This window comes from Astyanax mexicanus, chromosome 2 (genome assembly GCF_023375975.1).
Source record: "Astyanax mexicanus isolate ESR-SI-001 chromosome 2, AstMex3_surface, whole genome shotgun sequence".
NCBI lineage: Eukaryota > Metazoa > Chordata > Actinopteri > Characiformes > Acestrorhamphidae > Astyanax > Astyanax mexicanus.
Genome location: NC_064409.1, coordinates 68,492,669 through 68,512,462, shown reverse-complemented (window position 1 = coordinate 68,512,462; position 19,794 = coordinate 68,492,669). Strand labels below are relative to the sequence as shown.

Sequence of the window (19,794 nt, the reverse complement as noted above, 5' to 3'; positions counted from 1 at the left end):
GGAATATAATCAAGAGGATGGATGATCGCGGATGATGAAGGCGGATGATCACAAGCCATCAAACCAAACTGAACTGCTTGAATTTTTGCACCAGGAGTGGCATAAAGTTGTCCAAAAGCAGTGTGTAAGACTGGTGGAGGAGAACATGCCAATATGCATGAAAACTAAATAAAAACCAGGGTTATTCAGGGTTTTCCAGTGCTGTATTTAAGAGCTATTGTTCATCAGAACAGACTATGAACCAGCCAATCAACAAGCTTATAAACCAATGAAACAGTATGTTGGCCCCGCCCACTGCACTCAAGAATTAGTAGTACTAGAGCCATTGAGGCAAACTAAGAGTTAACTTTTACTAGTTTCATCTGAATTAGAACACATTTTCATGTTTTTTTTTATTGTTTAGGGATGATTTATGATTTATTTAAATAAAAAGGTTAATATGAAATATAAAATATTACACACATGCTTCCAATGCAATGGATTAATTTGCTATATAGATTTTATAGTAGAATATTAGTGAAATCTTCTTTTCTGTGCATTACAAAATAATGTTTGCATAATGATTTATTTATTTAGAGAACAATACATATTTTTTTATAAACGTTTTCTAAACCTTAGAAAATGCTGTTATTGCGGTTATTGTTCAACTGTGCTATAGGCGAGGATGATGTGTCAATCAATCAATAACAACACCCCCCTGCTGAAATCCAACCATCTGCATCTCACTGCTATCAGAGGCACACTGCTGCTGCTGAAGCTCAGCCCTCAGCTCTCCCTCCTGCCACGCCCCTAAACCCATACATCACCCAATGCTCCTCTCAAACTATCCCTCCCATTTTTAAGCATTTTTTTTATTTTAGCTAAGTGTGGAGTCAGCTAAAATCAGGGAGTTTAGTGGCCCTTTAAGGGCCCTTTTACTGGTTCAGAATGCATATTTACAATAATCTGCACCAGTCGAAGGAATTCAGAATCAGACTACTGTGTGTGTGTACTGTCTTGCCTAATCTGCTTGGTTATTATTTGACTGTTGACAGACTCTCATATTGTTTCTGCAGCATGAGCTGCAGCTAAGTAATGCTATTGAATATGTGCAGAAGGAAAGCTAATAGAACAGTTTTAAAAGTATATATATACTTATATACTGCTTACTGCTTACATATGCTTTATAAGAAAAGGTATATTTATATTATATATACAGCTAACTAAATAAGAGATCACTTAAAAATGATGAGTTTCTTTGATTTTTCCTAATTGAAAACCTCTGGAATATAATTAAGTGGAAGATGGATGATCACAAGCCCTCAAACCAAGCTGATCTGTTTGAATTTTTGTACCAGGAGTGGCATAAAGTTATCTAAAAGCAGTGTGTAAGACTGGTGGAGGAGATTAAAAACAGGGTTATTCCACCATACACTCTAAAAAACAGAGGTACGATATGAGTACTTTTTTGTACTCGAAGGTACATTCTTTATAATTGTCCCCTCAAAGGTACAATATTGGTCTTTACAGGGTCAGATTTGTTCCCTCTGAAGTACAAAGTCATTTCTAACAGCAATAAGTACAGATTTGTACCATTTAACCAGCCAAAAGGTACATTCAGTATTCTGCATCACTGTACTAATGAACAGTATATATTTAAATTGCACATTTTTTATTTGAAAGCCAGACAATTTTGGATCATCAAGTTTTTGAGCCATTTTTAGTTGATGACAATGTTTATAATCTTTATAATCTATACTGGCACAAAAACCATGGGTACAAAAAAGGACTTTCACTGAAAGGTACTTTTTTGAACCTTAATATAAGGTACAGCCCCAGCGACAAGCTTTGTACTCTTTTAAGTACAAATCTGTACTTATTTTTCTTAGAGTGTATATTGATTTCTGAACTCTTAAAAATGTATGAATATGAACTTGTTTTCTTTGCATTATTTGAGGTCTTTATTTCAGTGATATTTTGGGGGTCAACTTGGGGACACCCATACTTGTATAATTTGTGAGGTGTTATTCAGTCTGTGTTCCTAACAGTGATTCTAAATACACCATATTTAATTCATAGTTCAAAACATCTAATATTCCAAATATTTTCAACTATTTTGGAATGCTCAAGCTTTTCCATTGTGCAAAAGTATAAAACAATACACTAAAACACCTTTGACTTTATTTTTTTGGAAATCAGTTCAGTTTTTACTAATTAAATTATTCAACATTAACGTTTTAATTGGATGATACTGATTACATTTAAGTTATTAAATTTAACTTGCATTAATATCATTTTTTAGCAATGCCAATAAAAAAATAGACAATATAAAAAACCCCTATGTAATATCGAAATCTTTGCAATAATAATGTAGCATCCCTGGGGCACATTATCAAGACCAAGCCATAGTTCTGGTAAACAAACATTATTTAAAAGAGAAGAGAGTGACCACCAAACAAGTAGCAGTTCTCTTATAAAATGGTAGCCCACTTGTGGAGACCCTTATTCACTCTCCAACCCAACACCAAGAATGTGAATTCGCTCCACCAACCACAAACTGCCACAGCCAACACAACTACTCCACAACACACAACTATCCCACAGCTCAACACAACAAAACCCTACAAATAAACCCAAATAGAGAGAAATGAGCCACTGTCCCTTAAACCTCCCAACCCCCACTTGTCCTTAGAGATGAGAACATTATTGAAACTCTAATTCCTTAATAAGCAATCCAACACGCAGAAGAGCAGAGCTCATCTTCTTCAGAGAACTCCAAATAAAGCTCTCCTGTCGACCAGAATAGTTCTTCAGATAATAGCAGGTTCTGTTCAAAAAGGTAACATGGGAAATTGTCTTTTAAAGACGGACCTCATTTACATTTGTATTGTTAGAAAGTAATCATGAGAGCCGCATAATGTCTGAAAGCAGCCTCTGCAAAGCTGCCTCTGTTTCAGACTGTGTTGAATATATGTATTTATTTTTTTAAATATCTACAGCACAGAACTGCTAGAGGAACAGCATCTATAAAGCATCTTTAATCCCTAACAATCAGAAATATAATACTTTCCGTAGCTGTTATCATAAAACCTCATTACATTTCTCAACAGACAGTTGGGGGTTTATATTTCCCACTGGATTAGACCCCTGCCCTCAGTAACTCATGTAATTAATAACAATTATTAAGGCATTGTCAACTCTTATAACAGCATCTGAGACACTAATCGTGCTTGATTTAATCTAGTTTGGCTTTATTTCTCTCCTGATATGGTGAATTTGTGTGATGGATGCCTTGTGCAGCTAAGCAGCCTTTTTGTGTTGGGGCTTTAGTACTACTGTAAATATGCCATGGAATTTAAATTAATTTTGGCTTTTCTGTATTTTGCAGTTTTACATGATTTTAAAATGTTTTGGATTTCACTTGTGAAAGTGATTGCACATTTCTAGAAGACAATTTCCCACGTCACAAGTCCTGACGCTGTCAGTCTGCTCAGGACAGAATTGTTTGCCTAAAAGACTCCAGTTCCCAGCATTCTCAGCCCATGAACTTAAATGACTCGGCTGAACACGTGACTCCGCAGCGTTAAGCCTCTCCCTCTTTCTGATTGCTCATTTCCCACACCTGTTTGTATTAGTATAAATAGCCCTTTGTTCCTTTGTTTTTTTCTGAGTATTATCTAGTTTTCTAGCTCTGATACAACGTGTTTTCCTTGCTTTTTTGTCTTATTGTTATCGACCCTTTTCTGCTCTTATGTTACTCTCTCATCTAGCCCTCTAGTTCTGCTGTTGATCTTTAGTTACCGCCCTTGCTTTCCTCTCTGACTACTCTCTTGCCTTATATCTTTACTCCTTATTGTTTCACAGTGTACCGAGCCTGCTTTTGGCTCTCTACGTTCTGGTATGTTGCTTCTTTTTGTTGCCCTGTTGTTCACTAGTTGTACTGTTTAAACCAATCCCTTTGGGATCTGTGTTAAAATTAATTCTGTGTTTTATAATCAGCACTTGTCTCACTTTATCCCAGCCCTGGTGACATCATGTGACATATTTTATCCACATAGAGTACAAATATAGTACATGTTCGGACACACTCTTCCCTATTTTCCTGTTTTTTTTTTCGTCTTTATATTTCTTATTTTCTACATTGTAGACTTATATTGAAGATTGCCCAGATATCAAACTTTTGCTGGGCCAGATCTGGCCTAGATCCACCACATTCTTCTGGCCCAGTTGTGGTTTGGAATGACGGTCCAATTCTGGCCCAACTAACACCTGCCAATGTCTAGCCATGTAGAATATAGCCAGAATAGGCTGTAAAATCAGCCAACACCACCAGAACTCAACCAGATTAGAAACAGTTGGCCCATTCATGGTCCAAATGAAATTTCATCTGGGTACGTAAGCAGTTATGAAGTGAACAAAAGTGTGAAACAAGCCAAAATATGTTAAATATAACTTTAGATTCTTCAAAGTAGCATCTTTTGCTTTGATGCCAACTTTGCCCACTCTTGGCTAATTCTCTCAGTCAGCTTCTTCCACTGCTGGACATCTAAAGGTACCATCTTCTAAACTTCGTAGCTTTGGCGATTGTGCTTTCTCTAGACTCACTTCTCAATTTTGAAACTCCCTTCCAAATATGGTCAAATAATTTCCCCTTCCTTTCTATATTCAAATCTAATCTTAAGACTTACCTCTTCTCTCTTGCCTATGACCTTCCTTTTGTTGAATTTCCTGTGTTTACTTGTGTGTAATTGTGCTTTTGAGTTGATTTTCCTCTTAACTATTGATTTTTGACAGGTTGTGTACTGTATGTTTCTGCATCTTCTATGTTCTATGACTGTAAGCGTCTTTGGGTTTCAGGAAAGCGCTAAATAAAAATATAAGGGTAACACTTTATTTTAAGGAACGCAAATTAGGCGCTTATTCATGTCTTATAATTTGCTTAATAAAGCCAAAATATGTATTCACTACTTATTAGGCTTTATTCTGTGCAAGTGTAGTGCTTAATTAGGGGTCTATTATGTGTAAATTATTAATAATGGCTGTATTAGTTCTTATAGTGCACAATAAACAGTTATATTATCACCCTGTTAAGCAGGTTATTAAGCATTAACTATTAGCTAATTCAACATGTTATTAGTGTAGAATTGGCAGCAGTTTGATCTATGTGAGTTTGGTAAGGTTATGGCTGTGCTGGAGTATATTGAGTTAATAAGGGGTTTATAAGTCACTAATAGACCAAGAAGTGTACCATACTCTAAAGTGAGGATCTGTTCATTATTAATTAGACACTAAAAAGAACTGAAAAAATATTTAATCAATCACAGACCCCTAATTAAGCACCAATAACACTTATACAGAATAAAGCCTAATACGTAGTTAATAAATCATTTACAAATGTCTAATTAAGGCTTTATTAATCAAATGATAAGTTCCTAATTTGTGTCCCTTAAAATAAAATGTTACCAAATAAAGTATTATTATTATTATTATTATTATTATTATTATTATTATTATTATTATTATTATTATTATTATTTAATCTCCTTTTGTGGCAGGACCCAATGTCTAATCAGACATATTGAGGCAGATATTGTTTACATATCTGCCTCAGACATAACTGTATTAAAGTTTTGCAGCAATCTTGGGTGTGTTTTTGGGTATTAGGTATTGTTTTTTCACTGAGTGTACCAATGAACTGCTGGAACTCTTGTCCAGTTACCATGGTTCTTGCTTTCAGCCAGGAAGCAAAAGCCCTGATGAACTTCTATTTAAAAGTGTTATTTTCAAGTGTCCTCTTTTATCTCCTCCTTCATAATTCCTCACCCTAAGTACAGCCAGTTCTCACCCCTTTGTTAACTGTTCCACTTTGCATCAGACACTAGGCTAGACCACTCATTTCATTTTCATGATTTACATTATTGAAACAGCATAAGTAATGCACAGAACTTGAGCAGTAGAAACCTGAAAAGAAGAGTTTAAAAAATGTCTCGGCCATCATCATAATAATAATTATGCCAAAGTTAGTTCCAACCCTGCAATGTGATTGGCTGAGAGGCGTTTTATGAGCAGATAATGCACTGTAACCTAGCAATGATGCAGCACTTACAAACCAAATACAAACCAAATGCTATGTCATTTTACACCACTGGGGGGCGCCGGATCCCATAGAGGCACAGTGAAGAAACGCCCAGAGATTCGAAAATACGCATTATTACACACATTATCAGCCACCAATATCAGGTTTAGAGTTAAAATAAAATAATATAAGATTAAGTGTATATATTTTCCAGTTAATATAGGTTATTTTTAGCTGAATGTAAGGTGGACTTGCTGGGGGGACGTTAAAGTAAACAAAACGAGCGCTGGACTTTAATCTACGTATTTGGCCTCGTGCCTATGACTGCACCACAGCAGTGCCAATATTATTACTGTTATAGCACTCCCTCTTGTGCATGATTGCCTAATTATAGTCAGTAAATGAATCTACATATGTAAGTTTATATTATTAGTGTACTTTAAAAGTTCTAGAAGTTTATATAACTCACCTGCAGTGATGGAGGCTAGACGGACGTAGTCGTAACCTTTCTCCACTGCTTCATATGGGTAACTCTCCACCAGGTTTAGCCCTAAAAGAGATGAGACAAAAGCATCCCTCAGATAATAACCAATAAAAAGAGGATTTAAAAGGGGTTTAGTAGCAGACTCCTAATCCTATATGCAGGGATTTTCCCTTGAAAGGAAAATCTTAGAGATTACACATAGTGCTTAAAGTTCCACAAATGTGATAAATCTTTAGAAGTCACAGTCATTTTAAATACATGCATTTATAAAATAGACAGATAAGATTTTAAAGTGTGTGGGTGTGCATGCTACAACCAAAATATTAAAAAAGATATCAATATATTTATCATTAAAAAATGTTATCACTTCACTTTCTTTAATTTGTTAAGTAAAATACCTTGACATTAAACCTATACATCATCCCTTAAAGATCCCTACTAAACCTGATTTTAGCTGACTCCACCCCCAGCTTAAATTGGACAAACGGCTAGTTTGGGAGGGGCACTGGATGATGTATAGGTTTAACAATGATACATGTCATGCTAATTTGCCGGTATACAGCTCTAGAAAAAAATTAAGAGACCACTTATTTTTCTGAATTAGTTTCTCTGATTTTGCTATTTATAGGTTTATGTTTGAGTAAAATGAACATTGTTGTTTTATTCTATAACTATGGACAACATTTCTCCCAAATTCCAAATAAAAATATTGTCAATTAGAGCATTTATTTAAAAATCACAAATGGCTGAAATTGCTGAAGATGCAGAGCTTTCAGACCTCAAATAATGCAAAGAAAACAAGTTCATATTCATAAAGTTCTTCTCCACCAGTCTTACACACTGCTTTTGGATAACTTTATGCTGCTTAACTCCTGGTGCAAAAAATCAAGCAGTTCACCTTATTTTTATTGCTTGTGATCATCCATCTTCCTCTTGATTATATTCCAGAGGTTTTTAATTAGGTAAAATCAAAGTAAATCATCATTTTTTTAGTGATCTCTATTTTATTTATTTGTTCAGATCTGCTAATGTATTGTTTTGTTGTTTTTTATTGTATTTTATTGCCAAACAGAACAGAAATAATATGTCAGAATTAGAATCAGCACAATAACGAATACAACTTGTTTAAAAGACTGTTTTTTGTTACATAAAAGTGTCATAAATAGTCCATAAATGTAGAAAATGGGCCTTTTAATGTGTCACTTCACTAAAAACCATAGAATTATTAGACCATTGCAAACAAAGCATTATTGTTACTTGGCCATCTATTGATACACTATACTGCTTTGTAAAAAAACAAGTTTTTAGAGTTAACAACTCAATGAAATTTGTTGACGCATGTGAGACGTCTTATCTCACCATGCATGCCAGACTGGTGGAGACTCCAGTATATACTGAGACAGTTCTTCTCTCTTTTCATGCCGCGTCTGCACTGACAGCCGTGCAGGGGGCTGGAGAGCAGGGCGGACACGGCGTTGGCACACTGGCTCCGGGCCCCGGGGCCCAGCTTCACGCTGCCGTCGCCGGCCACACACTGCCTCAGGGTCCTGAGCCGTGGGCTGCACGTTTCATCACTGGAGCACGAATCCCCTGCCAGCAGGCAGTCTCTACTAGCATATAACAGCACCTGCAGGGCTGTAGAAACACAAACACACATATACACACATATTAGCTTCAGGGGAAAAGACAGCTTTGTGAAGAGGTCAAGATTAAAGTGAGGATTCAATTTACAGGATTTTGCCTTTTTATTAGATGCAAGTTATCAGCAAAGACCTGTTTTATTTGCTTCTCTAGTTTTGCAAGAAAAAGTAGTTTGTGAACACTTTCGGATTACTTGGATTTTTGCATAAATTGGTCATTAAATATGTTCTGATCTTCATCTAAGCCACAACAATAGACAAACACAGTCTGCATAAACTAATACCACACAAAACAAATGATATGTTTGGATGGTTTTATTGAACACAACATGTTAACATTCACATTTCTAACACAACTAACTTCTCCATCTAACTCCTGGTACAAGCAGTGGTCATCTCATGCCTCAACTCTTGCAATGCCATACAAAGTGGTGTTATAAAACCACTTTTGATGGTCCAGAATGCAGCAGTGCCAAATAGGCACATCACCCCACTGCTTACTGAGCTCCACTCTCTACTAGTTGATGCTCGTATCAAATTCAAAGCTCTTACAATCGCCTACAAGGTGATTGCACTGATCACTCCTGAAGACTTACGCTACCTCCAGGCCTCTTCACTCTTACAATGAACGTCGCCTCGCTTTGCCAAACAAACATACACACAAAGCAATCCAGACTGTTCTCATACAGAGTTCCCCAATGGTGGAACAAACTACCTTCTGTTACCAGATCAGGAGAATTTCTCACTATCTTTGAGAAAAAACTCCTGAAGACAGAGCTCTTTAAAGAGCACTTACTCTCCTAACACCTCTAACTAACTACCTTCTACTACCAGATCAGGAGAATCTCTCACTATCTTTAATAAACTCCTGAAGACAGAGCTCTTTAAAGAGCACTTACTCTCTTAACACCTCTAACTATCTACCTTCTACTACCAGATCAGGAGAATCTCTCACTATCTTTAATAAACTCCTGAAGACAGAGCTCTTCAAAGAGCACTTACTCTCCTAACACCTCTAACTAACTACCTTCTACTACCAGATCAGGAGAATCTCTCACTATCTTTAATAAACTCCTGAAGACAGAGCTCTTCAAAGAGCACTTACTCTCCTAACACCTCTAACTAACTACCTTCCACTACCAGATCAGGAGAATCTCTCACTATCTATAATAAACTCCTGAAGACAGAGCTCTTCAAAGAGCACTTACTCTCCTAACACCTCTAACACACTAACTAATTCTAACCTCATTTCCTTCTTCCCCTCCTTTCCTCCTCTATCCTCTATGTCCTCTTTTGCTAAATATACATAATTATTTGTAAGTTTGGATAAAATCATCTGCCAAATACAATATAATGTAATGTAATGTAATTTAATCTATAAGACTAATGTAATGTAGCATAGTAGTTAGCAGGTTAGCACCGAAAACACTGCACATCTACATTACCAATACATTATCATTACCATATCCTGTATAAATTGTCATCTTTTCTTCTCTGCTAAAAATACCAAATTTTCAAGACCAACTTTTGCTGTTTTGCTGGTTTTAGATGGTCTAAAGTGGTAAATCATGGTAAAGTGATTAAACATGTGGTCATTAAAGTAAAGACATGCCCTTTGGTTGACCAGTTCAGGTTGAATTTGATGATTTTGCTGGTCTACAAACATGATCAGACAACCAGCATCACTTGATCATGCTTGATCATGATAGCTAAACATCATGCCAACCTTTAACTCAAGGGAAGAAAAACTATGATGGTTGACCAGAATGACCAGCCTTTTAACAAGGGATGAACTGAAACTAAACAAGATGATACATTTGGCCAAACACAGGTTTTCAGTACATATGCCACTTTTTTCACTGTTTCATGCCATTATACTACTGAATGTACCTTGCCTTGCTATTCAAGGTCAGTTTCAAATGTTATATTTGTCACATACGGTCATACACTGTGCAAATATAATTGAAATGCTTTGACAATTGACTGATTACATAAACAATAAGATATAGGATAACTAGAATGCAAAGGTAATCTAACATTGCTGAAGTAGATCTGTACAGCTTGTGTCTTTCAGATGGAAAACAGACAGTTTGTGAAGGGGTAGGAAAGTGATACCAAAGCTTGATAAGTGATGCTGAATACTTTATTTTAGTCCAGCGTAGATATAAACTTAAACCTGAATTTCCCAGCTTTCCCAGTTAGTGCTCTCCTCTGCACTCCCTCTGACATGCAGCACTGCAGTAAGGCTTAAAATAAATGAGTCACTGTTCTGTATAAATTATACGCTCTTTTAACTTATTCAACACTGAAAGCTTTTTTTTTGTTTGCCATTTTTGGCTGAATATTTTTAATTGCCAAATCTTCAATGCATCCCTATGTTTAACCACATTGAACAGCTTAAACTATTTAAAACCAGTGCCTTTAATTTAAAGTTTGAATGCATTATATATATAGCATTTTATAACCCTTTTAATTAGCACAATTTGCGTATGATTTAGTCATTATGTATTATGCTCGAACTCTGATAATCCACATCACACATGACATGACCTTGACCTCACTCACAAGATAACACTCCACAACTTATGTAAGGTAATACTTCGCAATCAATTTACATTTTTGACTTTCGGCATGTCGGTTAAAGCATTAAGTATTAAGAATGCATTTGCATTCAGCCTTTTTTTTTTTTGCCTGAGTGAACCATTGCTATTTTGGATGTTGATTTATCTAATTGGCCTCAAACCGAGTCTGTGAACGCTTTGTGAAGACTGTACTCATACGTATATTTAGCAGATGCTGCATGTGTACAAAAAAAAAAAAAAAAAAAACAGGCAATTGATTTAACAAATCCTCTCACTGCTGGGAAAATTAAAACGGCGCAGATTTCGGAACATGCTGAGCTGCGGATCCAGGAGATTTGAGCTCGACTTTGCTGAGAGAGCCTGTTTTAATGCATTTTAATGACATTCACAACGACGTGCGAGACAATAGCTTGTTCCCAAAGCGAGGCAGAAAATACTAACTAACTAGAGGCAGAGGCGCAATCCTTCAGCTCGTAAATTTAATTGCATTAGAAAAGAGCTCTGGGCAAGGTTCAAACCAAAACGACAAGTGTCTTATTTTGAACAGATTTATGCATGTGGTGCAGTTCTGAACACAGGACTCTGTCAGAAAGCATCATCTCTGCATTTCTGCACTATTTGAGGGAACAAAGTGGAACAGGGGGGGTGGGGTTGGAGATTTCAGAATCGTCCCTGTGAGAATGAAACATGGCATTTTATCCAGCGGTGAGCCTGCGCTGATAGCTCAATGTTTCTAGACACATCTGGGGAACGACATAACCGCACACGTAGAGCGTACTCACGGAACTTCTGACAGGTGAGGCATATGCAGGCGTTTCTGCGGAGGCAGCGCGAGGCTGGCTGCCATGCCTACACACATGAGAGTAAGCGAAGATGACAGGAGGGACAATGAGACTTTTCTTGTATCTCGCAGAGCATTGTTCAGCATCGGCAACTGCGCGGGATTAAAGGAAGGGATAAATGTGTTTGATACAAAGGCTGGCTAGAAATGCTCAGATCAAACCCAGCACAACGCGAAGACGATGCATTATTTAGATCGTACACATTCCACGATTCCATCCCCTTCATCAACAGGCATATAAATGAGCGGTACAGCCCACTCTTCCCACTTTAAATGTATTTCCACACCCGCGTCCAATCCAAGCGCAGCCTTTGTTTATCTGAGCGCGATGCTAATTGGCGGTCACGAGGAAGACACGTAGCAGGAATTCAAGAGGGAAACGAGGAGAAAACGCTCGTTCGTTAAGTGCTTCACAATGGGTCCTCTTGTTTGTCTTCTTTAACGCGCCAGGATGATAATTGTCGCATTAATGACTGTGAATTGCTCAGTGATTAATGCAAGGCTCTTCTTTCATTAGTGAAAAAGCTGTCACTGTGCAATCCTGCTTCTCCGTGTTACAACTAACAGCCAGATACAGGTGAGCAGAGCTAATTGAGCGACTGGGGTCACCGCTGAATGCGTACACACTTCAGTGGAGCCGTGATTGTAACACACTCCTAATGAGACTTTGTGATGGAAAGAATTTGTGGAAGTAAACAATTGTGCACAAATCAATTGGAATTTATTTTTTCGAAAAATGGTGTATGAATAAGGGAGGTATGGTGGTGAAGCTGGTTTGGCATGTTCAGGCATGTTGTTTCTATGTCAGTGGTTGGTAAACTATAGTAGTCAACCTGACTTTGGTATCCTGCACATGACAGATGCGCTGTCCAGGGGTATTCTTGCTTTGTGCCCAATGACCTACGTACCTATCTATGGATTTACCTACCTACCAACCAACCTACCTACTGATCTACCTACTGATCTACCAAGCTATATTAAGTGGTCAGTGAAATAAGTAGTTACTGCAGCTTCATTAACTGACCAACCTACCTACTGGCCTACTTTATTATCTACCAAAATACATACCTACCTACCAACCAACCTATCAACCTACCTACTGACTTACCAAACAAACTACCTACATTCTTACTGACCTACCTACCAAACAATCTAGCTACCAACCTACAAACTAACCAACATAACAAACTAACTAACTTCTTACTGATCTACCTACCAAACTATTTACCTATCGACCTACATACTAACCGACTTTACTCTCTACCAAAAGTAAATACATACATAGATACCAACCTACCTACCAATCTACCTACTTACCTACCAAACTAACAAACTATCTACCTTCTTTCTGATCTACCTACCGACCTACCTACTACCAACATATTTACCTATCAACCTACCTATTGACCTACTTTACTATCTACCAAACTAACAAACTACCTAACTTCTTACTGGTCTACCTACCAATCTATATACCTACCAACCTACCTACTGACCTACTTTACTATCTACCAAAAGTACATATATACATACAACCTACCTACCAATCTACCTACTGACCTACCAACCTACCTACCAAACTATTTTACTATCTACCAAAATGCATACGTACCTACCAACCTACCTACTAAACTACCTACCTTCTTACTGATCTACCTACCAACCTATCTAAGTACCAACCCACCAACCTACTAACCTATTTACCTACCAACCTACCTACTGACCAACCAACCAAAATACCTACTGACCTACCAGCTGTCCTATCAACCTACTCAGCTGCATCAAGTGGTCAATGATAGATGTGGTTGCCTCCATAGGTGCATTAACTGACCGACCAACCTACCTACTGACCTACTTTCCAAACTACATACCTATCAACACACCTATCAACCTACCTTCTGACCTACCTACCAACCTATCCACCTACCTACCTAAGATTTCACTTAATGTCTGAGGCTGAGGAAGAAATAATCCTTATTTAATGCATTCATGTGACTTCTTATTCATTCTTTTCTCCACTTCTTTCTGCTCGGGGACACATACTCATCCTACAATCATTGGGAGCATGGCAGAAATATCCCCTGGACAGGAAATTTACCCTAGCAAATTCACTTATCATGCATGTTGTTTGGGAAGCGGGAGGAAAGCGCCGGATGTGCAAAAAGAAAACTCACACAGATCTCAAACCAAACTCCTCACAAACAGAGCAAGGATCAAACCCTGCCGTGCCACCCTGCCGCTCCTGCTGAAGTTAGTCAACTTAATCTGCAAAGCTTGTTGCTTGGAGGCATACTGTATGGCAATAGTGTGCATGTAATAATACCTATGTTTTCACTGCCGCCTTGACGCCGCAATATAATTATGGCAAGTTCTCGTGGGAGGGAGATTAATAGGGCATCATGCTCATTTCAGATTTAATTATAGTCATTCAAAGTGTTCAAGGAGAATGTTTTGAATATTAAACAACTGTTCATTGGCACATGCATAGAGTAACACGTTGCTAATATTAATAAAAGCATAAACCATTAATCATGCAATGGATCAAGACATGACTGTTTGTTTCTATCGTTAAAAAAAAGCTTTCAAAGTCAAACATAGTGAAAATCAACTGTGGTGAAATGTGAGAACTGTAATCACAATCTGAACTGTGATAGAGTCCTAGGTTTACACCTGAACATTATGGCATGACTGTATAAATCTAAACCATTTTAGATTAAAATTCAGGTGAATTGAAGAAAAGAATAAAAGAAAAACAAGGCAGAAATTTGCATCTATTGGCGATGCATTCACAGCCCTCCAGTGGGTCAATAGCATGCAGAGGAACTGAGCATTATGAAGCGTGTCATATTCAATAACAGATTAAATCAAATCTTCTAAACCTATTGTGACAAGGCCAAAGTATTCAAACCTACTCAAGTGGAATTTTCCACATTCGTCAATTGGCACTGACCCATTACTTTATAACCCTCTGTTTTATTTCCTTCTAGAAATAGAGATTTTTCACGCCAACCGAGATGTACCTGTTGATGAAGTAGCCAGCCAATAAGGACACTGCGTTATCAACATCTGCTACTGTTTATTTGCCTTTATGCCAATTATATCATGCCAAGCAGCGCCTTCCACATGAGAGCTTTTAATATCTGCATATGCTAAAGCATACGTAGCATAATTAACTGCATCTCAAGCTCAAAGCACAATTTAACTTGAGCTTTATTGTTTAGAGACACACAAGAACTGTACAGTGGTGTGAAAACGTTTGGCCACCCAAGATTATTTTTTATGATTTTACTTTATAAATCGGTTATAAATTGGTTGTTCGGATCAGCAATTTCAGTTACATATATTATATTATAGCAGATGAACACAGAGATATTTAAGAAGTGTAATGAAGTTAATAGGATTTACAGAAAGTGGGCTATAATTATTTAAACAAGAATTAGGCTGGAGAATACATTTGGGCTCCCTTGTCATTTTATTGATTTGAATTTCTTTACCACTAATTATTGGAACACAAAATTAGTTTGGTACATAGTAAGTTGGTATAATTGACCTACATACACAGATTAATCCAATTATGAGAAAGGGTTAAGGAGCCAATTGCAAGTTTGAAGTTTTTGAAGAGTGGCAACATGGCAACCTTAAAACACAACTCTTAAATGACCTGAAAACAAAGATGATACATTTAACTGATCCAAAAAAACAATGATTTAATAAGGAAAATCGTGAAAATGATCAGGGGTGCCTAGACTTTTTCATAACATTGTATATGTGTCTACTCACTCTCTCTCTCACACACACCCATCTCTCTCTCTCATACACACACACAAACACACATACAGGCATAGGCCTATACATGCCTATACACACAATCCAATTCAAACTTCTGCAGCCTATCATGGATGGAAACCTCAATGCAAAATTGCTCCTCCAGAGTTGTATTGATCCACAAACTGCCTAAAAGGGAGTTGCGATTGTACGAAATGCGATTGCACAATTTTACAGTCTATGTGGGTACCTTAATCCCAAGTATTATTGACCTCCAATCAGCATGACTTTTTTCTGCTGGGTCTGTCCACTATTTGACATAACCTGCTGATGGAATATTGACCAAACCCAGGGTTTTCTCTAGGTGGCTATAAAATACATAGAAAAGTAAAAAAGACAAAAAAGCTTGTTTTTTTTGAGGGGACATTTACGCTACTTATTTGAGTGTTGTTAGTGATGCTAGGCAAAAGCTGTTAGGCACAAACATAAATCCATTTAAAACAACACATAAAAACAAAATAAAAATAGGGTGGTATAGAGAGTATGGGACAATAAAATACAGTATGTGTCTAAAACTACTAAGCTACTAAGAAGGAATCTTCCTAGAAGCATCCTATATTTGACTATAGTCTAAAAGTGAGAATGGTAAAACTTTCTATGAATGTTGTTCATTCTTTTAGACTCTATAATCTATATATACTCATAACACATTATAATGCATTCAGAAGGCATTATAAGCATGACTCTACATATTTCTAAAAATGTATAACACAATATAGCTATATTTGTTTTTAATGCATTATAAATTGTTTTTTCTGCATTATGACTTATGATAAAATATCATATATCTGTCACAATTAATATAGAATATTCACTTTACTTTACTTATAGCGTACAATGAAACATTATAATACATTATAAACTAACATAGGCTACTATTATAATATTTAACATAACATAACTTTCTGCATTTGCTTTTTCTGAGTAAATTTAATTTCAGATAAATTTAAGTAACTTTAACTTGGTTTCAAGACTTAAATATTATATGTAGTACAAAAGTGGACTGAACTTCAGTCAATCCTTTCTTTTAATAAACTTTACTTCTTTTTTTTGTTGAATCAGTTCTTTCTTTTAGTAAACTTTACTTAATTTCTACATACAATATTACCAAATTACAATAACTTAATTTATACAATATTACTCAAATAATTTATAATACATAATATGTTATAATTCCTGAAATTTAAATATTTTAGTTAAAACACACATATTACACTTTCTCAACACATGGATGGCATGTTTAGTATACTAGGAAGAATGTATTACATGCCATCCATGTATTGGCACAGTGGGACTTGGTCTGTTTACAAAATAAATCTTTGAGATTATGTAAATATTTGAATGTGTGTTTTAACTAAAATTATATATAATAATACTGTATAAACTAAGTAATTGTAACTAGGTAATATTGTATGCAGAAATTAAGTAAAAGTTACTAAAAGAAAGGATTGATTCAGCAAAAATATATTAGGTTCACTTATTTACTCTATGTAACATTTAAGTTTTGAAACCGAGTTGAAGTTGCTTAAATTTACATGAAATTAAATTTACTCAAAAAAGCAAATGCAGAAAGTTGCTAAACTTTTTAAAGTAAATTTTACGCATAATTTTTTTCAGTGTACGTTTTGTAAATGTTCTTAGTGATGTTAGGGAAAAACTATTAGGCACAAGCGTAACACCCCTTACACAACACATAAAACCCAAAATCCAAAAATGTGTTCTCCAGAACATCTGGATGAGCAGAAATAAATTTAGCTCTGCCTAAAATCGCACAAGCCTCTTGGAAGGACAGATGGTCAGTGGCGGGATTGCGAAGGCAGCCTGGAACCCCAGCCTCTCTCCATTGCAATTTGTGTCAGTTTATGCTGCTTTGGCACAAGCCAAAATAGACGTCATACATCATGAATGCAAATGAAGTGCTTGATTTGACATTTCCAATAAGCCTGTCTCAGTGTACCAGTGGGTTTAGCCAATTAGCCATGTCAGTAATCAATTCCTTCTGAGCCTGCGCTAAGTCCTCACTTATCCTAGCACATAAATCAAAGACAGATTAGCTGATCAGTTACCCAGATGCACTGACTTAATGGCCCACTTTAGGAAGGATGAGACTGGAAATGAAAGTTAATGAACTCTGGTAGGATGACACCAACAAAATGCCTTTATACCTCCACAGAACGCTCCCTGTGAGGCAGATCCACTGATGTTGTTCTACAGTTCTCGGTGACATATTTATTACGCTCGCTATGTGGCTTCTCTCATGCTTCTTTTTTACAGTTTAACATGACCTGATATACAGCTACCTGCTTTATGGCTTTGGAAAGAAGAAGAATTATGTTTCTTTTGGCACAAACACCTGAACAGAATACCTTAAGAAGGGGCCAGGGTACCCTATACTGTTTATAGCTTGTAAAGTTTGGGAAGCTACTTTGGAAAAAACTGAATTTCCCGGTCTATTCCCAGTCTTTTCACACCAGCACTATTTGATCCGGTAAAAAAGTAAGAGTTTATTTGGGACCAAACGCAGAGGTGGACAGTAATGAATTACATTTACTCAAGTTACTGTAATTAAGTAGATTTTATGAGTAATTTGTCATTTTTAAAGTCGTTTTTAAAATAGGTAATTTTACTTTTACTCAAGTACATTTTCACACAAGTAATCTACTTTGCTACATTGGAAAACCCCCAATTACTGAGTATAAAAAATAAAATGCTGTGGAAACAAAACAATTGTCTGAATAAAAAAAAAAAAAATGGCACAGATGCTCGCGCATGGAATAACGAGGCAATAACGTCCTCATGCATTACAAAATGTGCCCCGCCAGACAAAGCTTTCACATCAAACCTGAGAAAGCATGTGGTGTAAGTAATTTTATCATTAAACAATCTGCTTAAATGTTAAAAAAAAACATTTAAATAGCAGTTAAAGCACAGCAATGGCAAGTTAAAAAATAATAATTAACTGTAAAACTATAAAAATACAGTTTATAGTCACCTATATTACCATAACTTTTTAACAGTAAAGAAAAAAATGGATCATAGAAACCTATGCCACTTGTTCTTAAAAATGTTTTATGGTTTGGTCTGAACAAATACTGCCTGAAAAGTCTAAATTATTATGTGGAATAATAGTTCATTAAAAACGATTTAATTTATGATTTGTTTTAACTTTTTTACATCAAATAATAAAAAAAATGTAACATTTTAAATTAAGTACTTTTTTACTTTTACTCGAGTCGATTTTTACATGGGTACTTTTACTTTTACTTGAGTAGAATTGTAGCAAATTAAAGGTACTTTTACTTAATTACAATTTTTCAGTACTTTTTCCACCTCTGACCAAACGAACTCTGGAGCGGTTCGCTTGTGGTGAGAATGTGATCTGGTCTTGATCCAACCCAGATACCAAATATAGTCCTTTTATTTGAACTTAACTGCTGATCAGGAGCAGTTTAAACTGATATATTAGCCAGATAACGCTAATTACCAAAGCTATGAATAAATGCTGTGTCCATGCACGTGCAGTCTGAGCTGTGTTCACAGCTCGCAGCCGCGTGACTCGGTTAACTATGTTTACATCTGCGGTGCACATCCAAACACTGTGTTTAAAATGTGCAGCGTTTCAGTGTTAAAGCACAGATATTCGCGCTGGAACACAGAATCTTCTCGCTATATTTTCTTTTTTCATATATGTATATTTACTCCCACGCCAGACAGCTCTGACCAATCAGAGGACATAGCCTACATGTGTGAAAACCCACGTAAAATAATACCATGTATTGCTAGTACTGTTAAAGTTTTAAAAATACCGTTCACTCCCCTGTCCATAAAGTCTATATAGATACATTATGCTGCAACGTTAAATTCCGTTTTTCTATGTGTTCTACTATCAAGTTATTAACATGTAATAACAGAGCCTCGTTTACATATCGAAACACTTTCAGCATAAAATTTATCCCCACTTCATACAGCATTTCTGAACAGGGCACAACACAGGGCAGCCAATCAAACAGAGCTCATTAATCTTACATCAGTCATAAAGACACAGTGCCAGAAACTGCCAGTTTAAATCTAAGGAATTAATCGAGGTTGGAAATTGGTGATGTAAAAATTAATTACAGCCATTTTTCTAGAACATAAAGCAACATATTTTAAGAGATCTCAGTGAAAGATTATATAGTTACCAATAAGTGGACCGTAATAAGTGGAGCTCAAGAAAAGATAAGGAATATAGGATATACAGTACTGTATATATATAGTTACATACAGGTTACAGATACATGTTGATAAAAAAAAATGTCAATCAATTGAAACATTATTTTTTTCGACTGTCTCATTTGGTCTGATGGTCAAATAGATTTTAATTGTAA

At 36.2% G+C, this 19,794-nt stretch overlaps 1 protein-coding gene across 1 annotated transcript in view; it reads right to left on the bottom strand.

The window, feature by feature from the left end:
• The window catches only part of gfra4b (GDNF family receptor alpha 4b), a 133,357-nt gene that overhangs the window by 34,035 nt on the left and 79,528 nt on the right, over positions 1-19,794 (bottom strand). Inside the window, exons 2-3 of the mRNA XM_022668625.2 lie at positions 7,899-8,174; positions 6,525-6,605 (exon numbers count right to left, since the gene is read on the bottom strand). Coding sequence (XP_022524346.2) covers positions 6,525-6,605; positions 7,899-8,174 — 357 coding nt within the window. The remainder of the gene's footprint in view (positions 1-6,524; positions 6,606-7,898; positions 8,175-19,794) is intronic.